The sequence below is a fragment of the Tenrec ecaudatus genome, chromosome 6 (genome assembly GCF_050624435.1).
Source record: "Tenrec ecaudatus isolate mTenEca1 chromosome 6, mTenEca1.hap1, whole genome shotgun sequence".
In the NCBI taxonomy this organism is placed as follows: Eukaryota; Metazoa; Chordata; class Mammalia; order Afrosoricida; family Tenrecidae; genus Tenrec; species Tenrec ecaudatus.
In genome coordinates, this window is record NC_134535.1 from 82684851 (window position 1) to 82704709 (window position 19859).

The 19859-nt window shown below is 47.3% G+C and overlaps 1 protein-coding gene across 1 annotated transcript in view; it reads left to right on the top strand.

Moving 5' to 3' along the window:
• The window catches only part of BIN2 (bridging integrator 2), a 33644-nt gene that overhangs the window by 3973 nt on the left and 9812 nt on the right, over positions 1-19859 (top strand). The window contains exons 2-6 of the mRNA XM_075553289.1: positions 5007-5087; positions 17015-17069; positions 17609-17703; positions 18004-18099; positions 19443-19550. Of these exons, the coding sequence (XP_075409404.1) occupies positions 5007-5087; positions 17015-17069; positions 17609-17703; positions 18004-18099; positions 19443-19550 (435 nt within the window). The remainder of the gene's footprint in view (positions 1-5006; positions 5088-17014; positions 17070-17608; positions 17704-18003; positions 18100-19442; positions 19551-19859) is intronic.

Genomic DNA, 19859 nt, shown 5'->3' on the forward strand with positions numbered 1-19859 from the left:
TATTGGAACCTTATGAAGAAGAGAATCGGAAGCCAAACAGAATCGTTTCTCCTTGTTTTATTAGACCTGTTCTTGTCGCTAGTCCTTGACCCACCGCTCCTTCCTCCACTGGGGTCTCTTGTGTCCTCTTCCCCAGCAACCTCCCCCCCCCCCCGCCCCACCAATGTAAGGAACGCTAATCAAACACCCACAAGGAATGAAGTGGCGGTGTCGTGTACTACACAGCAATGCTGGAAGAAGAATGCTGCAGTAAACAGCCATGTGCTCGACATGTGGATTCAATAGTGGGCAACATATCTCTGCTGCCTCCACGTTCCTGTTGTGAGCAGCACTGTTCCCGGCTGCTGTTGGGGAGAACTTATTAAGTCAGTCTGCCCTGCACGCACGCTGGGTGGCCCACGGGTGACAGCGTAGAACTGCCCCGAGGATTTCCTTGACCGCAGCCCTCCTGGGAGGGGCCCTGGTAATGCAGCGGTTCAGCACTCGGCTGTAGACCCAAAGCTGGAAAGCTCTTCTATTGATTTACAGCCCAGGAAACCCTATGGCGGCAGTTCTGCTCCGGCCCACAAGGCCACTCTGAGTTGATGTGACTCGAGGCACACAGCTGCAGTCTTATGGAAGCCGACTGCCAGGCTCCCCTGGTGCCTTCGGACAGCGGCGTGTGGGTTTGTTGGCAGCCCGTGGCAAACAGCCTACCCCACCTGCGTGCCCTGCCCCCAAAGTGAGCGAAAAATATACAGGAGGGGGTTTTCAACAGCTCATGGGAAACTACATGATAATATTTGTTGTTGTTTTCTTAAATAAATCACTTTATTGGGGGCTCTGACAGCTCTTATAACAATCCAGACATCCATTGTGTCAAGCACATTTGTACACATGCTGCCATCATCATTTTGAAAACATTTTCTTTCTACTTGGGCCCTTGGTATCAGAAGATCAGTGGAAAAACAACATGACCACTGAGGGAGAGCAGGGAAAGAGGAGCTGATACCAAGGGCTCAAGTAGAAAGAAAATGTTGTAAGGAATTGTAATAACCACAGGGAGGGTCATGGTGAGGGACAGTAGCCATAACGATGGATAGGGTGATTTATTTTTTAAGTTCTACCTTCAACCCCAACCTTTTATTTGGAAAGATTTCAAATCTGCAGAATAATTCTAAGAATAAGTTCATGGACAGCGGCATGTTCCTCATCTACACCCACTTGTTAACATCTTACCACATCTGCTTTCTCTCTCACTCTTTCTCTATTACTCTGTATTTGATTTTTCGGCAGCCAGGGCAGGCAACTTGAGGGAGGATTCTTAGGGTAGGTCTTTAGGGATTGGCATTCCCTGGACCGTCCATAGGGAAAGAGCTGAAAAGCAGAACTTCGTCTTTCCCCCGCTGGCATCTGCGGAGCATCTGTGTACCCTGCTCGCTCAGAGAACCCTGATTGCCAGTCCCTTCCATCCCAGCGTAAGTATGACACAGGGGCCAGTTGCTTACAGCAAAACTTGTCTTTGGGGCCAGGTACTGGGTGGTTTCCAGGGCGACAGCACTTACCTTTTCTTTCTCCAAAACTTAAAAAGATGAGGCTTCCCGAACATACGCCTCCCATGCCTTCTAAGCCTAGCTTTTAGACTTTGGGGGATGGGGAGATTGGGGTGGCCAACAGGAACCTAGCTGCCTTTGCTCCCCTCTATCCTGTGGTCCCTACCGCCCACGAAGAACCCCGCCCCAGCAAAGGAGGGGAGGGCCAGCAGGAAGGAAGTGAGAGCTGGCACTCACCACTCAGCTAGGTGGTTTTGCAACTTTCTGGTAGAAGACAAGGTTTCCCAGTGAGGGGAGGGTGGATGACCGACTGCAGACCCACGTCCCCAGTCAAACAGGTAGCTAAGCCAAAAAGAAAATGAGATAGGTATTTTCAGGTAATAAGATAAATTTTCAGGTAATAATATATCATTAAGCATAAATTTAAAAAAAACGGAACGCACTGCCATCAAATCAATTCTGACTCATAGTGATCCTGTAGGACAGGGTAGAACTTCTGAGGCTGTAAATTTTTATGAACACAGCCAGCCTCATCTTTCTCCTGATAAACGGGTGTTGGATTCGAACTGCTGACGTTGCAGTTAACAGCCCGGCGTGTAACCCATCTGAAGTATGGCAGGTAGGGCTTGTGCTTTGACTACCACTTGAAGTGGGCTGAGAGGAGTTTCCATGAACTCTTCCTATTTCCGTGTCAGCTGTGTTGTGTGTCAGCACCTTGGTCTTGCTCTGCCAAGTGTAGAAAGAGAAGACAGACACTGGGGCGGGGGAGGAGTTAACTCTGAGCACATCATAGACTAATTTCCTGGTAAAAGCAAGGAAGATACGGTAGTCATTTTCACATAGCGCCATAGTGTGTTAAGTAAAAAGCCAACGAGCTTGGTTTGTCATTGGGAGCTGCTGTCACAATAAAGTTACCTAACAGACGGGCACCCGTGTTTGGACAGAGGCACCGATTCAGGGCTTTTCATAGGTGCAGTTTTCTGAAGACAGGCCTCTGCAAGATCCAAACCCAAACCAAACCCACTGGCCATGAGTTGATTCTGATTCATAGTGAACCTAGAGAGCAGGCGTCCTCAAACTACGGGCTGCGGGCCACATGAGGCCCGCCAAGGACATTTATCCTGCCCACCGCGTGTTTTTGCCCCATTTGTTGTTTTACTTCAAAATAAGATATGTGCAGTGTGAATAGGAATTTGTTCATAGATTTTTTTTTCAACTATAGTCCGGCCCACCAACAGGTCTGCGGGACAGTGAACTGGCCCCCTGTTTAAAAAGTTTGAGGAGCCCTGCTCTAGAGGGTTTGGAGGATGTGAATCTTTATGTAAGTAGCACATCTTTTCTCCCCTGAGCGGCTGGTGGTTTTGAACCCCTGGAACTAGTTAGCAGTGTGATGCCCCGGATTCCGCGGAATGACACTGGCTGTGCATGTGGACATTGCTGTCACAGGCAGGCTCTGTAAAAGCAGTCTGCATACCTGCTGCCGTGGATTCCCCCTAACCACCGCAGGAGCTACGGACTCTCGGAGAGAAGGCGAGCCCGGGCTGCTCAGTGGGTTCCATACACATTAGGCTTCTAACCACCAAGTCAGCAGTTCAAAACTACACCCCCTCCTCGGGAGAAAGATGAGGCATTCTGTTCCTGTCAAGAGTACAGTCTTGGAAATCCATTCTGTCCTACGCTGCCCTCGGGGTCGCTGCGCGGCCAGCAGACTGCATGGCAGTGAGTTTGCATTTTGAGGAGGGAAGGAAGCCTTTGTAAACTGAGGCTGGAGAGTTTATGTGACTTACCCACAGGCTTGTAGCCACTAAGTGGAAAGTCCAAGCTAGGAGCCATACCTGTCTGGTTCCAGAGCCTTTGACCTTCACCCCCACAGGAGAGCTCTGGAAGGAAGAGGCGCCCACCCTACCCTTTAAAATGGAGACACTTCAACTAGAGGCTCTGCTCAGAGTCTGCATCGCTCCTCAGATCCAGGCCTCGTGCATGTGATTCAAAGCCCTTCACTCTGAGTTTCCACTCGCAATCACACGGCCTAAGGCAGCCATGCCGAGCTCGCTCTGTGGCTGTTCCTTTTCCGTGACTTTGCCGCGGCCGGAGTGACACCTGGCCTTACACTTTATACTGGTATTTCACTCTAGCCAGGTCATTCCTCGAGGCCCAGCCCAGTCCCTCCCTCCTGAGTCAGTCTCACTTTCCTTCCTGTCCTAACTATGCAGTCCCATTTGTCCAAACGCTGAGTCGTCTGACGACGAAAGCAAGTGACACTCAATGCTGAAGGAGACCGGTAAATGCACATGATGGAAACCGGAGTAGACGTGGAGTGTGCACGAGGCACGGACGTTTGCAAGCACTTAAAAAGAGACGGGATTAAGTGTCATGGAAGATAGGGAGTCCAAACTGAATTGGAATGGTTTCCAGAGCTAATGAGGGCCGGGACAGATCCAGTAGGGAATCTGATGAATGATTAGAAATATTGAGCGTTTCCATTGAAATGATAACTTGGGTCTGGGAGGATGGTGGTTGCCTCCTTCCAAGAGGCGGGTTCCCAGGGAGATGAGTCAGGACTCTCTTAACCACATTCCTGGGAACTAGCAAGTTCATTCGCACTCACAGCTGCCCTACAGGACAGAGCAGAGCTGCCCCATGGGGTTCCTTGCCCACCCCCTAGCCCCTGGAAGCCCCGCCTTACAGAAGCAGATCTTCAGGTGTGCCTTTGGTAAGCAGCTAGGGGTTAACCACTGCACCTGCCAGGCCTCCTAAGCCTGTGTAACTAGCTGTCTCCCAGTGAGAGCACCTGAGGAACTTGCCTTTGTAAGCACACTGAAGCTGGTGCCATGACTGGCCCAGTGGTTGCGCAGTAGAGAGGAGGCAGAGGTGGCTAGTGGCCCTGTGTAGCCGAGTTGTGGTTGCATTTGACCAGGGCTTCTGAACCCTCACAGGAGAAGCGTTCCCTGACCACTCTTGTAACCTGCCTTCGACCGAGAGCTATTTGAGGCTCTAGCTAGAAGACAGGGTCTCTCAGGGATGTTGACAAACATCCTCAAGACTCGCGTTTTATTTTAAAAGCTGTGTCTGCCTTCTTCTCATCAATCCTTGATTTAGTGTGCCACCACCAACCCCACCTCCCCCTAACACACCTTTAGACGACGTGTCATTCTTTACTTGTTCTTACTCATGCGCCTCACTGGGGCTCTTAGGTACCCCAGTTTGTCACATGACTCTTTTTTAGCAAGGCATCCCATTTCTAATCCCACTGGGCTGAGATGCGCATCCGAGGTCATAGTCTCAGAATCCCACCAGGCACAGTCGCTGTGAGTGGGAGCCGCTCTGTCAGTGAGTGAGCGAGCGAGCGAGCGAGCGAGCGATTGAGCGGAGGCCAGCCCTTCCCTTCCCCTGCAAGAAGCCCGGCATCAGATGAGGCTGGCCGAGAGGAGAGATGGGCTTTAATCTTTGAGCCTTTCTGATTTCCTTCCCCAGGTCCTGCAGAAGTTGGGGAAAACAGTGGAAACCAAAGATGAACGGTTTGAACAAAGTGCCAACAACTTCTACCAGCAACAGGTAACCTGGAGGGTGGGAGGGAAGGCGGGGGAAGAAAGGCCTGAAAGCTCAGCGGTGAAGAACAGCAGACACACAGCATGTCTGCCACCCCACCCCGCCCCACCCTGCAGTATCCACGAGGCAGCCACCCACCACTAACACCCCCAGCAGCCAGAGGGGCTCCCCTTTCCCCTTCCTGCAGACACGGGGAGACTGAGGGGGCCCCTCTTTTCTTCTGGGGTTTCCCCTCAGACAGCAGCAGCCCCTCAGAGGAATTCAAAGTGCAGGCCAGCCACCTTCCTTTGAAGGCTTCCTCATTTCCCAGGGTGCCTCCTTCCCTCCCCAGGGCTCCTCCCACCCCCCCCTAACCCCGTGTTCCCGTGTTTGCCTTGCCGCCTCTTTGTGGGCCTGCCACAGCCTCCCTCTTCCTGCTGTCCCTGCAGCCTGCACTGGCCCCTACGCGGAATTTGATGTAGGTCATTGGCATCGTGGCTCGGATAACCCAGAAGTGCAACCTTCTGTGGACAGTTGACTTTCATCTGTCACGTGCCAGGCAAGCCCTGTGTGCATGACCTCCTCTGAGCCTCTGCTCGGGCCTGGAGTTATTTGTGTAAATGAAGCCCAGGCAACTGAGTTATGAAGAAAATCATTGGAGAATTGTGCACCGGGGAGAATATAGCCTATCACCTAATAATTCAGTAGTTGACTGTGTATTCAAGTCACTGAAGAAACATGCTTAAATGTACGAACTCTGGGAGTAGAGCCCGGGAGCCTGTACTTCTAAGCTTTGTTTTTCACGTGGAAAATGCTTCTAAGAAGGTAGAGCTGAATAATAGAGCCACAGGCATGTACCATTCCTGGGCAGTCCTGTTTCTCCTCTCCCCTACCCCTCCCACTCCCCGTCCTTGATTCCGATGAAGCAAATTCCATAGAGCATGTCATGCCATCTATAAAAAATGCGTTACTATTTCAAATGACAAGGGCTCTAAGTGTATATACAGCCAGAGAATCATTATGACACCTAGGAAACGTGGATTATAAAATATGATTTATTCATTGCAACAGATCAGTAAGTGGATGAGGATGAAAGAAGAAAATGAACTTATAAAATGACAATTTTTTACCCTCCCAACCTAGACCTGGAGCCCTGGTACGTGTGGGCTGCTAACCACAAGGTCAGGAGTTCGAAACCACCAGCCGCTCCGAGGGAGAGAGATGAGGCATTCTGCTCCCCTAAAGAGTCACAATCTCTAAGCCCACAGGGGCAGCGGCGCCCTGTCCTTTAGGGTCGCGGGGGGTCAGAATCGACTCCGTGGCAGTGATTTTGGTTGGCTTTGAACTACAGCCATCGCTGTCCTATAGCCTCACGCGACCTTGCTATATGATACCTAACTAACTGTATCCACGTTAAATACATATGTAAGGTTTAACACGAGGGCGCTTCCTCGCATGTGGTTCTACAGCTCCCTGTCTTCCTCTAAGGACATGTGACAGACCAAGCTCCCTTCAGGTGGCTCTGGTGTGAGTTAGCTGATATAAATAGAACACGCGCGTTTCCTGCCAGTCTGCACGATTAGTACTTCTCATTCCAAGCATCTCCATAAACCCAATCTTTGACCGTCCGAGAACAGCAGCAGCGGATCGCACGCTGCAGCACTGTAAGCAGCACGTCTCCCTAATACCGTGATAACAGAGCAGGCGCCCATACGTGCAGTGCGTCATAACTCAAAGGTATGCAAAGTCAGACTACCTGTACAGATCTTGCAGGTCATGAAATAGGCTGCTAAGACGTACGCTTTAGTGCTCGCTTCTAAAATGAGCAATAGTTCATTAACAACACAGAATGTCTGATACTCAAATAGAAGCCCTGGGCTGCTAACTGCAGGGTCAGCAGTTCGAAACTACCAGCTGCTCTGTGAGAGAAAGGCAAGGCTTTCTATTCCTGTAAAGACTCACGGCCTCAGAAACCACGGGGAAGTTATGCCCAGTCCAAAGGGTCACGAGGAGTCTGCATCGACGTCATGGCAGTGAGTGAATGAGTGAATGAATGAATGAATGAGAGATATAGAAATAGAGTCGCTATGAGCCCACATCAACTCACTGGCAGTGAGGAATAGTGAAATGCCCCTGACTGTGTTTTAAGATATTTTTTCAGCTTTTTTAAAAAGCAGACATCTACTAAGAGCCCTTTCACCTAGCTTGTTGACATGTTTAAATCTCTGAAAGATTTAAGAGTAAGTCTCTAGATTCCTGGGTTTCCACTCCTCCCCTTTTCTGCAGTTTACTGGGTGGTTCCAGATTGTCCTGCAATGTTCCTGTAGCACCTTTATGTACTGTAAATTGATAGACCTAGAGCAGCGCTTCTCAACCTGTGGGTCACGACATGGTTTTAGGAATTGAGACATTCCTCCTCTATCCGCCTCCAGGCAGGTTTGCCCACATGCAGATAGGCCCACCTATGGGGTCACCACAACATGAGGAACTGTATTAGAGGGTCGCGGCATTAGGAAGGTTGGAAACCACTAGACTAGAGATTTGACAAGAGTCAGGTTTTTGTTGGGGCAAGAATCCTTGAAATGTAATGTTAAGTTCTTCCACCAGGAGGCACATGGTGTCTGGTTTGCTTCCTCCACTTGTGCTATCAGCAGCCAAAGGTGAACATTGACTAGGGAAGGGGTGTTTCGTATTATGCTTCCTCGATAATTACGATGTCGTTGTTAGTTTGGGAGAAGTACTGGCAGCCACTGCTTCAGTGGTTGTAACCATGAGGAGAAATGGGATTTGATTGCAAGGGGAGATGGGTTCATCAAGGTAACAAGGCACATGAATTGCAGAACTGGGATTCAAATTTAAACCCTGTGTTTTTTCTTCTAAAATATAGTTACTGTCTTATTTTTAACCCTGCAAGAGTAAGTTGACACACAAACTTGGAAAGATTTTTGGCTCTTGCCCCATCCATCCCTCAGTCTTCCAGTCACTACCCGGAGAAAACTGATCCTACAAAGGCAATTGATCCTAAAAGATACAGGAGCTGCTGGAAGGGCCTCACGAAGAATTAGCATCAGATAGGACCAGCTCCTCAGAGTGGCCGGAACAAGCACACCATCGAAGCAGGACGGAGGGGAGCAAACCTCCGCAGAAACAGAGTCAGGTTAGAAAAAGGACAGACTTCTTGTGGCTGTTGTGCCTGTGGTAGCAGGTGGTGGGACACGCTTGGGGACTTGCCTCCTCGTTCACTTAACAGGCATTTGACAAGTGCCTGCTGCTTGCGTGCTATTTACTGTCCTGGAGGCTGGAACTGCCGAGTGAGGAAGGGAGTGTACCTTCCCTGGACACGTCTCACAGTTTAAGGAAGAAGCTGGTCTCAGACTGGACAGGGGGTTTCCTACGAACAGAGGGCAAAGGACAAGGTCACGGTGATTGGAGAGTGAAAGCTTCCCAAAGGCAGACCCCATTCTTCACCCACTGAAGTACAACTTTTTTTTTTCAAATTGTTCATTGGTAAATCCCATAATATTTTTTAAATAATAGCTTTATTGGCATATCTTCCACATTCCATTATATCCATTCCCCTACAGTTCTGTGTTCAGTCCCATGGGGGGGGGGGTATACAATCATACTCTGTGTGAATGGCAGAGGAAATGCTGGGGGGAAGCACCACAGCTGACCTCCTCAGCAGCACAGCAGGAAGGTGAATGCAGCCCTGCATCTGCCCAGGTGTTTGCTGTGAGCCAAGGTCAAAGGGAAGTTCACAGGTTACGACAAATCCGCATCAGAAAACATTATAAAGAACCGGTTCTTCTGCCGCCAGCACCTCTTCTCAGTCATGCCAGTAGCCTTACCTCTCTAGTCCATGCCTCCCGGCCCCATGGCCACGCCCACTTTGGGCAAGTGTTACAAAGCTCCTGAGAGCCCCACTCAGCAAGCCCTCTTCCCACCTGAAGGCACCCAGCTTCAGCCTGCGTGGTGCCTCTGCTGCCACCCCCAGCTCACGTAGGGATCTCACACGTGCTTTGCTGGTGGCGTAAGGGCTCACATGACACCCAGTGTGTTAGGCTTTCCAGAGCAGCAGAACCAGTGATGCCTGTATGTGCATAAAGATAGGAAGAGACTCATATCAAGAACTGGCTCGTCCAATCATAGGAACAGGTAAGTCCAGTCTGGTTTGACTCTATAGCTCAGAAGGTGGAAGCTTCTCCTGATTCCTGTAACAACGGAGACTGACAAACCAAAAAACAGGAAGATGAAGTAGGAAGAACACAGGCAGGTGATTACAATCTACGGAATCCAAGATGAGTAGTCTGTTGACGGCTCGTGGAATTGACAGACAATATAGCAGGTCAGCAAAGCAGATGCAGGATCCAGATTCTGTTTGTTTTTAATTTTTTTAAAAATTATTTTTAAAAAATCATTTTATCAGGGGCTCATACAACTCCTATCACAATCCATACATACATCAATTGTGTAAAGCACATTTGTACATTCATTGCCCTCATCATTCTCAAAGCATTTGCTCTCCACTTAAGCCCCTGGCATCAGCTCATTTCCCCCCCACCCTACCCCCTCGCCCCTCCCTCATGAACCCTTGATAATTTATAAATTATTATTTTGTCATATCTTTCACTGTCCGACATCTCCCTTCACCCACTTTTCTGTTGTCCATCCCCCAGGGAGGAGATTATATGTAAATCCTTGCAATTGGTTCCCCCTTTCTACCCCACCTTCCCTCCAATCTCCAGGTATCACCACTCTCACCACTGGTCCTGAAGGGATCATCTATCCTGGATTCTAGTTCCTATCTGTACCAGTGTACATCCTTTGGTCTAACCAGATTTATAAGGTAGAATTAGGATCATGATGGTGGGGGGAGAGGAAGCATTTAGGAGCTAGAGAAAAGTTGTATGTTTCATCGTTGCTACACTGCACCCTGACTGGCTCATCTCCTCCCCAAGACCCTTCTGTAAAGGAATATCCAATGGCCCACAAATGGGCTTTGGGTCCCCACTCCACACTCCCCCATTCATTCACTATGGTGTGACTTTTTGTTCTTTGATGCCTGATCCCTGATCCCTGTGACACCTCCTCGTGATCACACAGGCTGGTGTGCTTCTTCCATGTGGGTTTTGTTGCTTCTGAGCTAGATGCCGCTTGTTTACCTTCAAGCCTTTAAAACCCTAGATGCTATATCTTTCGATAGCCAGGCACCATCAGCTTTCTTCACCACATTTGCTTATGCACCCATTTGTCTTCAGTGATTGTGTCAGGAAGGTGAGCATCATGGAATGCCAGTTTAATAGAACATAGTATTCTTGCATTGAGAGAGTACTTGAGTGGAGGCCCAATGTCCATCTGCTACCTTAATACTAAACCTATACATATATGCACATATATCTATTTTCCAATCCTCATATATATATTTACGTGTGTACATGCCTTTATCTGACCTCTATAAATGCCCTTTGCCTCCTACCTCTTTCCTCTTATTTCCTTTGACTTTCCTCTTGTCCCACTATCATGCTCAGTCTTCATTTGGGTTTCAGTAATTCTTCTTAATTACATTACCCTTGATCACACCCTACCAGGCCTCCTACACCCTCTCACCACCGATTTGGATCACTTGTTATTCCTTTGTCCCTGGGTTTGTTAATATCACTACCTTTCGCTCCACCTCCCCTTCTCCCATGACCCCCTGGAACTGTTGGTCCTGTTGTTTTCGCCTCCAGATTGTTCATCCAGATTGTCTATCTTATTTAGACAGATCTGCAGAGATAATAACATGCACAAAAGCAAGACAGAGAAAAACCAAGCAACAAAATAAAACAACAAACCAATGACAAAAAAACAAGAAAGAAAAGCTTGTAGTTAGTTTAAGGATCGTTTGTTGGCCTTTAGGAGTGTTTTCCAGTCCAGTCTGTTGGGACACCACGCCCTGGCCCAAAGTCTACCTTCAGCATTCACTGGGGACCTTGCCGCTCCATTCCCTTGCTGCTCTGTTATACCCCCTTCGTGTTGTGCCTCGGTGTGGTGGGATCAGATCGGGCAGAATTCCCACACTTGGTCTCAAGTGTTGTCCCTTGTAGGGATATGGGTCAATGCGGGACATCGTGTCTCATAGTGGGGCCTGTCACATGGTCTTCTCTGTGGATTGGCTGCTCTGAGCGGGAATATCGTCCTCAAGGCTTGGTGGGCCAGGACGTGCTCCACTCTCTCTTCCTCCCCCTTCATTTGCTCCCGTGTGCTCTCATCAGACATGCCCCTCTCCCGGAGCTGCAGATTCAGTGCTGTCCTCTGAAGTCAATTCTGGGGGGAGGGACAGGAGTCTACGTAGTTGGGCCAGATTCTGCTTCGGTGACAGGCTTTCCTTTCAACTCTGCTTGACAAGGGGCAGGCCACTCCTCCAAGTGGCCTTTCTTCGCTTTGCATCCAGGCTGTGACCTACGCAGAGGGGGTTTCACACCACCACCGCTCCTGGCTGCTCACAGGGTTGATTATGTTATGTTAGATCCCATCGCAGAGCTGATTACATTGTGTTAGATTGTGTCATGGGACATTGCAGCCAAATTACTGCGAACCCTGGCCTTGTTTAATTAACACAAAGCCTAACTATCACACCAACTGTAATGGCAAACCTGACCCAAGCCTCTAAGCTATATTTGCATCATCCTTCCCAATCATTTGGTGATGGGCATCACAAAGACTAGGATAGAGAACCACAGCAAGTCATTCACTCTGTCACAAAAGCTTTTCTTACCGTTCTAAACTCCCCATCCTTGTCTCCAGGCCTCGCTACCAGCTTCCTGACCAAATTTCCATAGGAATTCTTTAAGCCTCTGCTTCCTCCCTCTGTCCCCATCCCACCCCCACCCCCCTTTCAGAACATGACAGGAAGAATTCTTTTCCTCATGCAGCGTTTTAATCTCTTACTTCAGGTAGTGACAGCTGCTTCCAAAGTTGAGGCTTTGTAAATCACCTCTAATTTCACCTTTCCCTCCTGGATCTCTATGTTAAGCAACTTGGGAGCTGGCTGGGTTAAGTCACACTTGTTTTGCTGGGTCTGTTTCTTTAGCAAGTATTCCGCTGCACCCTCAGCACCCCGTCTCTTAGGAATAACCTTGTTTGTAAACCTGAGTACTTGTACCAGCTTCATTAACTGGGGTTGGGAATGTTTGTTCAAGGGTGGGGAGGACTGACTCAGAGGCTTTATGACAGTGCTGAGAATCTGGCAAAGATTCAGAGCTCAGAAGTGATCAAATCAGGCAATTTTGGAAATAGACTTACTCTGCATTTATAGACGGGGACTCTGCAGCCAGAGAAGCGGAATCACTTGCTAGTTGGTGGTAGAGCCAAGTTTCCTGACATCCCCGGCAGGTGAGAAGCTGAGACTTGGAAAGTCACCCCAGTCAGAACAGGGCAAAGATCCTGGGGTTATTCAGTCTAGAGACACTTCAAGGGACGACAGGCAGGCCAGTACACCTACCCACTGCATTTTCTTCAAAGAAAGAGAAAAAATAACTTCCTAAGAGGTTTGGTTGTAAAACATGGAAATAGAGGTGAATTTTTGTGAGGATTAGAAAACAGAAGATACTCAAATTTGACTGATTATGGTATAATAGCGCCCCCTCGTTTTGAGCAGTGTATAATCTACACAATTACATGATAGTTTTTATTACTAATCTGTTTTGCAGGTCATATAATAACTAGTAAACAAAAAATATTGAGAATTTTTTTGCAGGAATTATACAAGATAGTTTATCGGCTTTTATTACTCAACTATATGTTTTTGCGATCAAATTTCATGGTGAAGTGTGTTAACGCAGGTTGTGTGTCAGCTTGGTTAGCCCGTGAGTCTCTAATGTGGCTGTGAGCAGCCTCTGTGATAGCAGTTTATCTACTCAGAGAGCAAGATGTTAGCCAGAGTGTAACTTAGGTAGTAACACATAGAAGACGCTTACATTTTAACAGAGGAACTTGGGCATAGGGCATTATTGACTGGAAGGGAGAACAAAGAAGCCAAAGAAGATGGGATTATGATGCGAGTGGTAGCAACCTTTCACTGTCAACATTGACTCAAAAAAGACAACCTACCACCTCTCCAGGCGCAGTCCTGTGCTTACTCGACGTACAGCACCATCAGGGCTATAAAGAGGACTCGAGGTCATTGCCACGAGGTCGATGCATTGAGTTGATCTCTGCGACAAGGTGGAACAGCCCCTGTGGGTTTCCAGGCTGTAACTGTTTACAGGAGTAGAAAGCCCCGTCTTTGTCCCACGGAGGGGCTGGCGGTTTCAAACTGCTGGCCTAACGGTTTGCAGCAGACCACGAAACCACTATGCCACGCACGAGGGGTCCATAAGGATCACTGGAGATCTCCAATGATCAAGTAATTCTGTTAGAGTGCTCCTAGATAACTAAGAATTTGGTACCAGGAGTGGAGTACTGCTCTAGCATACCCCTAAAATGTGAGTGTTTTAGAATTACGTAATGAGTAGAGACTAGGAGATTTTTTTGAGACTAGAATAATTTTAAGATGCCTGATTAAAAAAAAACAAGCACATAGCTGAATACATACTGAGCTACTAACCACAAGGTCAGCAGTTCAAAACCACCAGCCGCTCTGGAGGAAGAAGATGACACTATCTATTCCCATAAAGAGTTACAGTCTTGGCCCTCAATGCATGAATACCTTCTTTTATTAAATTGGAACTCTATGATGCTCACTCTCCCGACACAACGGCTGGAGCCAAAGTGGGTGAACAAGTAAATGTGGTGAAGAAAGCTGATGGTGCCCGGCTATCAAAAGAGATAGTGACTGGGGTCTTAAAGGCTTGAAGATAAACAAGCGGCCATCTAGCTCAGAAGCAACAAAGTCCACATGGAAGAACACACCAGCCTGTGTGATCAAGTGGTCCCAAAGGGATCAGTTACCAGGCATCAAAGAACAAAAAATCATATCATTGACTGCACACCTCCATGATAGGATCGCTGAAGACAAATGGGTGCATAAGCAAATGTGGTGAAGAAAGCTGATGGTGCCCGGCTATCAAAAGAGATAGTGTCTGGGGTCTTAAAGGCTTGAAGGTGAACAAGCGGCCATCAAGCTCAGAAGCAAAAAAGCCCACATGGAAGAAGCACACCGGCCAGTGCGATCACGAGGTGCCAAGGGACCAGGTATAAGGCATCATGCAAAAAAAAAAAACAACGATATAAGTGTGTGTATGTATGTGTATATATGTGTATATGTATATATATATCATATTAAATGAAGGGGGAAGTGCAGAGTGGAGACCCAAGGCCCAAGTGTCGGCCAATGGAGATCCCCTCATAGAGGCGTTTAGGAGAAGAGATGGGTTAATTAGGGTGCGAGGTAGTACCGATGAAGAACACAGCTTTCCCCCAGATCCTGGATGCTTCCTCCCCGCAACTACCATGATCCGAATTCTACCTTGCAGGGCTGGATAGGACAGAGGCTGTACACTGGTGCATATGTGGGCTGGAGGTACAGGGAATCCAGGGTGGATGATACCTTCAGGACCAAGGGTGTGAGGGACGATGCTGGGAGAGTGGAGGGTGAGTGGGTTGGAAGGGGGGAACTGATTACAAGGATCCACATGTGACCTCTTCCCTGGGAGAGGGACAGCAGAGAAGGGGGGAAGGGAGACTCCGGATAGGGCAAGTTATGACAAAATAACGAGGTATAAATTACCAAGGGCACATGAGGGAGGGGGGAAAGGGGAGGGAGGGGAAAAAAAAAAGGAGGACCTGATGCAAGGGGCTTAAGTGGAGAGCAAATGCCTTGAGAATGATTGGGGCAGGGAATGTATGGATGTGCTTTATACAATTGATGTATGTATATGTGTGGATGGTGATAAGAGTTGTATGAGCCCCTAAGAAAATGTAAAAAAAGAAAAAAAAAAAAGAATACTCCAAAAGGTTGAATTAAATAGCATACCATCTTGGAAGTTAATCTATCAAGGAGATAAAAAATGTTCACTCATAACTAAGTCTAAAGACGTAATGCAATGACAATAAAATTAGGTTTCGGTGTGAAAAAAAAAAAAGAGTTACAGTCTTGGAAACCCAAAAGGAAGTTCCAACCTCTCCCTCTCCTAGAGGGTCACTATGAGTCAAAATTGACTCAATGGTAGCAAGTATATCAAGTATACAACTTGTGGGTAAATCAAGGTTGATTTATAACCATTGCAAACATTGAAGAATTTCCAGCTGTGATTTCTGCTTTATTATTATTGTGGCTGAAGTGGAAGTTTACATAGTAAATTAGTTTGAAGTCAGCAGTCCACACACAGATGGGTCTGTGACAGCGGTTGTAGTCCACAGTGAACTAGCACTCTCCTCTCCCCTGTTGCTCTGCAGGTCCCTGTTCCTTTTTCCCCTGTTCCTCGGTCTCTTCCTGCCTTCTCATCTTTTAAAGAGCACATTCTCCTGGGGGCCTGTTTGTTTTATAGGCCCATCTATTAATTAGCTATGTCTTCATTAGAAGCTTGTCACAGGTTGATAGTCTCAAGAATTCCTCCAGTCTCTTTCAGACCAATGAGTCTGTTTTTTGGTTTTTAGTTTGTTTGTTTGTTTTTTTCATTTAATTTTTGTTTGTTTTTTACCCATTCTAACGAGTACCTTCTATTCTGGTCCTGGTCATATTGGCCAGTAACGGTAGCTCGTCCTCTCATCTCAGGGTAGAAGAGGCTGGGGGCTATCAGTCTTTGGGACAAATTACTTCCTTGAGTCCGTAGTTTCATTCATTCTCTTTTGTTCCAGGTGGGAAAAGACTAGCAGTTGTTTCTCAGATGGCTGCTCACGAGCTTTTAAGACTCCAACACTATTCACCAATCGAGGATGTAGAAGATTATGTTTATGAAATATATTGTGCCAATTGATCTAGGTTTCCCTCCCCAACACTAAGTGGTCCTTAGCCTTCCAGAGAAGTAGTTCACTTCCAATGTCTACATGATTTCTATAAGTTTGCCCCTATGTGCTCAGCTTACATATGCATATACATGCAGCATTTACAAATTGATATATTGAAATTTCCACAACAGTGCAAGGGATAAGGGAATGTGTTCCCATATGACTTCCTTCGCATATTTAGAATATGTATTTACCTATGTATCTACTCATAAATTACTGTTTATTGTTGTACTTTCTCTTACAGCACTTACTATGTTATTGTTTGGTGCCGTCCGAGCTTAGCAATAACACAGTTGGAGCTATAAAACCGAACAACACACTTACCCAGCCCTGCACCACTCTGACCATTGTTGTGTTTGCGCCCGCTGCTGCAGCCACTGTGTCAGTCTGCCGCACCAAGGCATTCTTTCTCACTGACCCTGCTTTGTCAAACATCCTGTCCCTTCCAGAGGCTGATCTCTTCTGATAAAATATCGAAACATCGCACTTACCGTAAACAAAACCCACCCTGCCACCGAGCCGATTCTGATTCGCAGGGTTCCTCTGGAGGGCGCCCAAGCCTGTAACTCTTCAAGGGAGCAGACAGCCCCTACAGGGCAGCTCGTGATTTTGAACTGCTGGCTTTTCAGTTAGCATTCAACCCTTCCCCAACAGTGCCACCAGGCTCCGTCAGTGGCTTCCCGTAATTGTCTCCTGTTCTTGCACCTCGCAGTGCCATGCCGTGCCTCTCCTTGGTCACCTTGTGCTGGCTTCCTCCGGGTTGTGTCTGGCCCATGATTAACCCTTCCCCACAATTAACCCATGTGTACTCCCTTGTTAGGAACGCTCCCTCCCTCCCCCTCTTATCCCTACTTGCCATCAGTGTTTGTGAACCCATTCTTGACTTTTTATCATGATGGTCTCATATCATATCATGCTTGTCCGTCTGTGGTTGACTTGTTATTTAACTTAATTTTCTACTTTGACCTCTGGAGCATCTTTTCAAAGGAATCTCTTTAGTCACCAAAACCCACTTTCCCTTTCAGGCAGAAGGCCAGAAGTTACACAAGGACCTGAAGAACTTCCTTAGTGCCGTCAAAGGTGAGTAATTCCCTGCGGGACACGACGACGACGGTGATTTTAGATTAATTGGAAGACATTGAGAGAGCCTGGCCTAAGCTAATCATTGAAGCTTTCCAAAAATGAGATGCAATTTGCTGTAGCGAGTCGCTGTTTTCTATGTAACAAAGGCCACACTACTTACCTTGGAGACTATATGAGGGGCTTCAGAATATTTATGGGAAACTAGAATTTTTCTGTGCACTTTCGAGGCGCCCTCATCCTGTAGAGAGAGCATTATGCAGCTGTGAACAGTCTGAGGGTGGAAACCAGTAGAGGAAAGACAGCAGACGCAGGCTTTCTAACCCTTGCCTGACCTTCACTCTGAAACTTTGGGGACCTATGAAGAGTGAGTGGTTTTGTTTTGTTTTTTCCCTGTCCAACCCCATCCACCTTTCTTCATGGATAATCCAACCCTTCTGCATGCGTCCTTTTGAATTGAGACCCGTTATTGGTTTCACCCATTGCAATGACACCAGGCTATTTGGGGGACCTGGTAAACGTGAGTTCTTTCTTTTCAGTGATGCATGAGAGTTCGAAGAAAGTGTCCGAAACGCTGCAGGAGATCTACAGCAGCGAGTGGGACGGGCAGGAGGAGCTGAAGGACATCGTAGGGGTAGGGAGGCCGGGCTGACCGCCCACAGCCTACAGCTCCTCCTTCTCTGCTCAACCCCGCCCTCTTTGCCTCCTCAGCTTGCTTTCTCTCCCCCCCCCCCCCACCCCCTGCGCAAAAAGGAAAAGGGTCTAGAGGGGTTCTGGGGAATGAGCGCTTCCTTCCTCCCTCCCTCTTTCTGAACATCCAACTTGAGGGTCTAAAGAGGACTCCAAAATGCAAGACTCCTTTTTCAGGGAAATTTTGGATATTTATCTAAAGACTAGTCAATGGTAAGTCCTTAGCCTCTGCTCTAACCCACAGAATAATGACCTCCTCTGGGAAGACTATGAAGAGAAGCTGGCTGACCAGGCTGTGAGGACCATGGAGAACTATGTATCCCAGTTCAGTGAGATTAAGGTACTGGAAAGACACCGGCAAGGCTGACTTGTATATTAATGTTACTATGTTAACAAGCTAAAGGTTACAAGTAGAGCTTCAGCCCTAAGGTTAGGAATAGAGTTGGGGAGAAGGTTAGGAGAAGGGTTAAGGTTGAGGATTGGACAAGCGATTAGGATCAGGGGTTAGAGGTCGTGTGGAGGTTATATTTAAACTTGAATTTCAGACAGCTAGATTTGGGCTGGGATTTAATTAGGTCCAGATTAGGACATCCGCTTTAGCTCTGAGACACAGCCGAAAGGACTAGGGTGTTTATTTTGGAAGGAGAAATTTAAAGCAGCCATAATTGTTTTCTTCAATGCTTGAATGTCTATTAGATGAAAAGAGAATTGAATCTGTTTGCAACTGTTCCAGAAAGCAAAGTCTGCATTCATTCACTCGGCTTACATTTATTAAACACCTACGCTTTAGGACACTCTGCTAGTTTAAAATTAATCAGAAAAAAATGAGGGAGGTTGACTTAAGCTTCTGTTAGTTAAAGTTTTCCCAAAGTGAAATGTAGTACTCTCAGGCAGGGAGTCTATTTTCTGTTCAAGAAAGCTAATCTGTTATTGTTTTTTAATTTTTTATTATTAAATCATTTTATTGGGGCTCATACAACTCTTATCACAATCCATGCATACATCAGTTGAGCAAAGCACCCTTACACATTCGTTGCACTCGTCATTCTCAAAATTCGCTTTCCACTTGGGTTCCTGGAATCAGCTCGGTTTCCTTTTTTTTCCCCTCCTCCCTCGCTGCTCCCCCCTTCCCCCTGCGCTAATCTGTTTTGTTTTTTGTTTTTGGATACTTTAGGGAAGTTTTGTGTATTGTATAGGAAGTCGAACCAGATCATCACTAAAATGTTTTCAAATTTTGTGATTTGCTTCTCTGTGCTAGAATTTGTAGTGTGGCTGAGATTAGACAGATTGTAAGCACATAGTGATTTACTTGTTTTTACTGCAGCTCAGAGCCTCCAAAGCACTTTAGAGCCAACATTTAATCTTTACAGTAACACCGTGTAGGAAAGATGAGTCTCTGGGTCATAAGGTTAATAAATGGCAGAGTTGGGACTAAGACGCCCACCTCCTACCCTTCCGTTTAGTGGGATTGTCTAAGCTATTTCTCCTGGTTCTGAATGGGTTCATAGGGAATATTAATTTTCAGCACAAGCGTCTGCATGCTCTTTCGGAGCACAGAACCCATGAGAAAGTCCAATGTGATCAAAGGATCGAAGAATCTTGCCACCTGTTTTGATGCTCTGTGACCCATATCCTGACCCTGAAACCTAAAGGTCATGCCCTCTCGTCTTCACCCTGGGCTAGGAGAGAATCGCCAAGCGGGGCCGGAAACTTGTGGACTACGACAGTGCCCGACACCACCTGGAGGCTGTGCAGAATGCCAAGAAGAAAGATGAGGCCAAGGCCGCCAAGGTAAACGGAAAAGTCTATGAGCCCTTCCTGCCTCCCTCTCCCCAGACGTGTGGCAAGTGGCTGAGCCAACCTGGACTGAGGAATTATAAACTCAGCATCCAGTTTCCTGAAGGAAATCCTGTTTCCTCTGATCATGATGATGCTCTGTGCTGATACCAGGGACTTGGGATCGGGAAGGGAAGGCCTGGATCCAAGAAAGCCTATTGTTGTGCCACTGAGTCAGCTCTGGTTCCTGGCACCCCTGTGGGACACAGGAAAATTGCATTCTGTAAGCTGTTGCCCTTTTCTTTTTCACTCGTGATTTGGGTA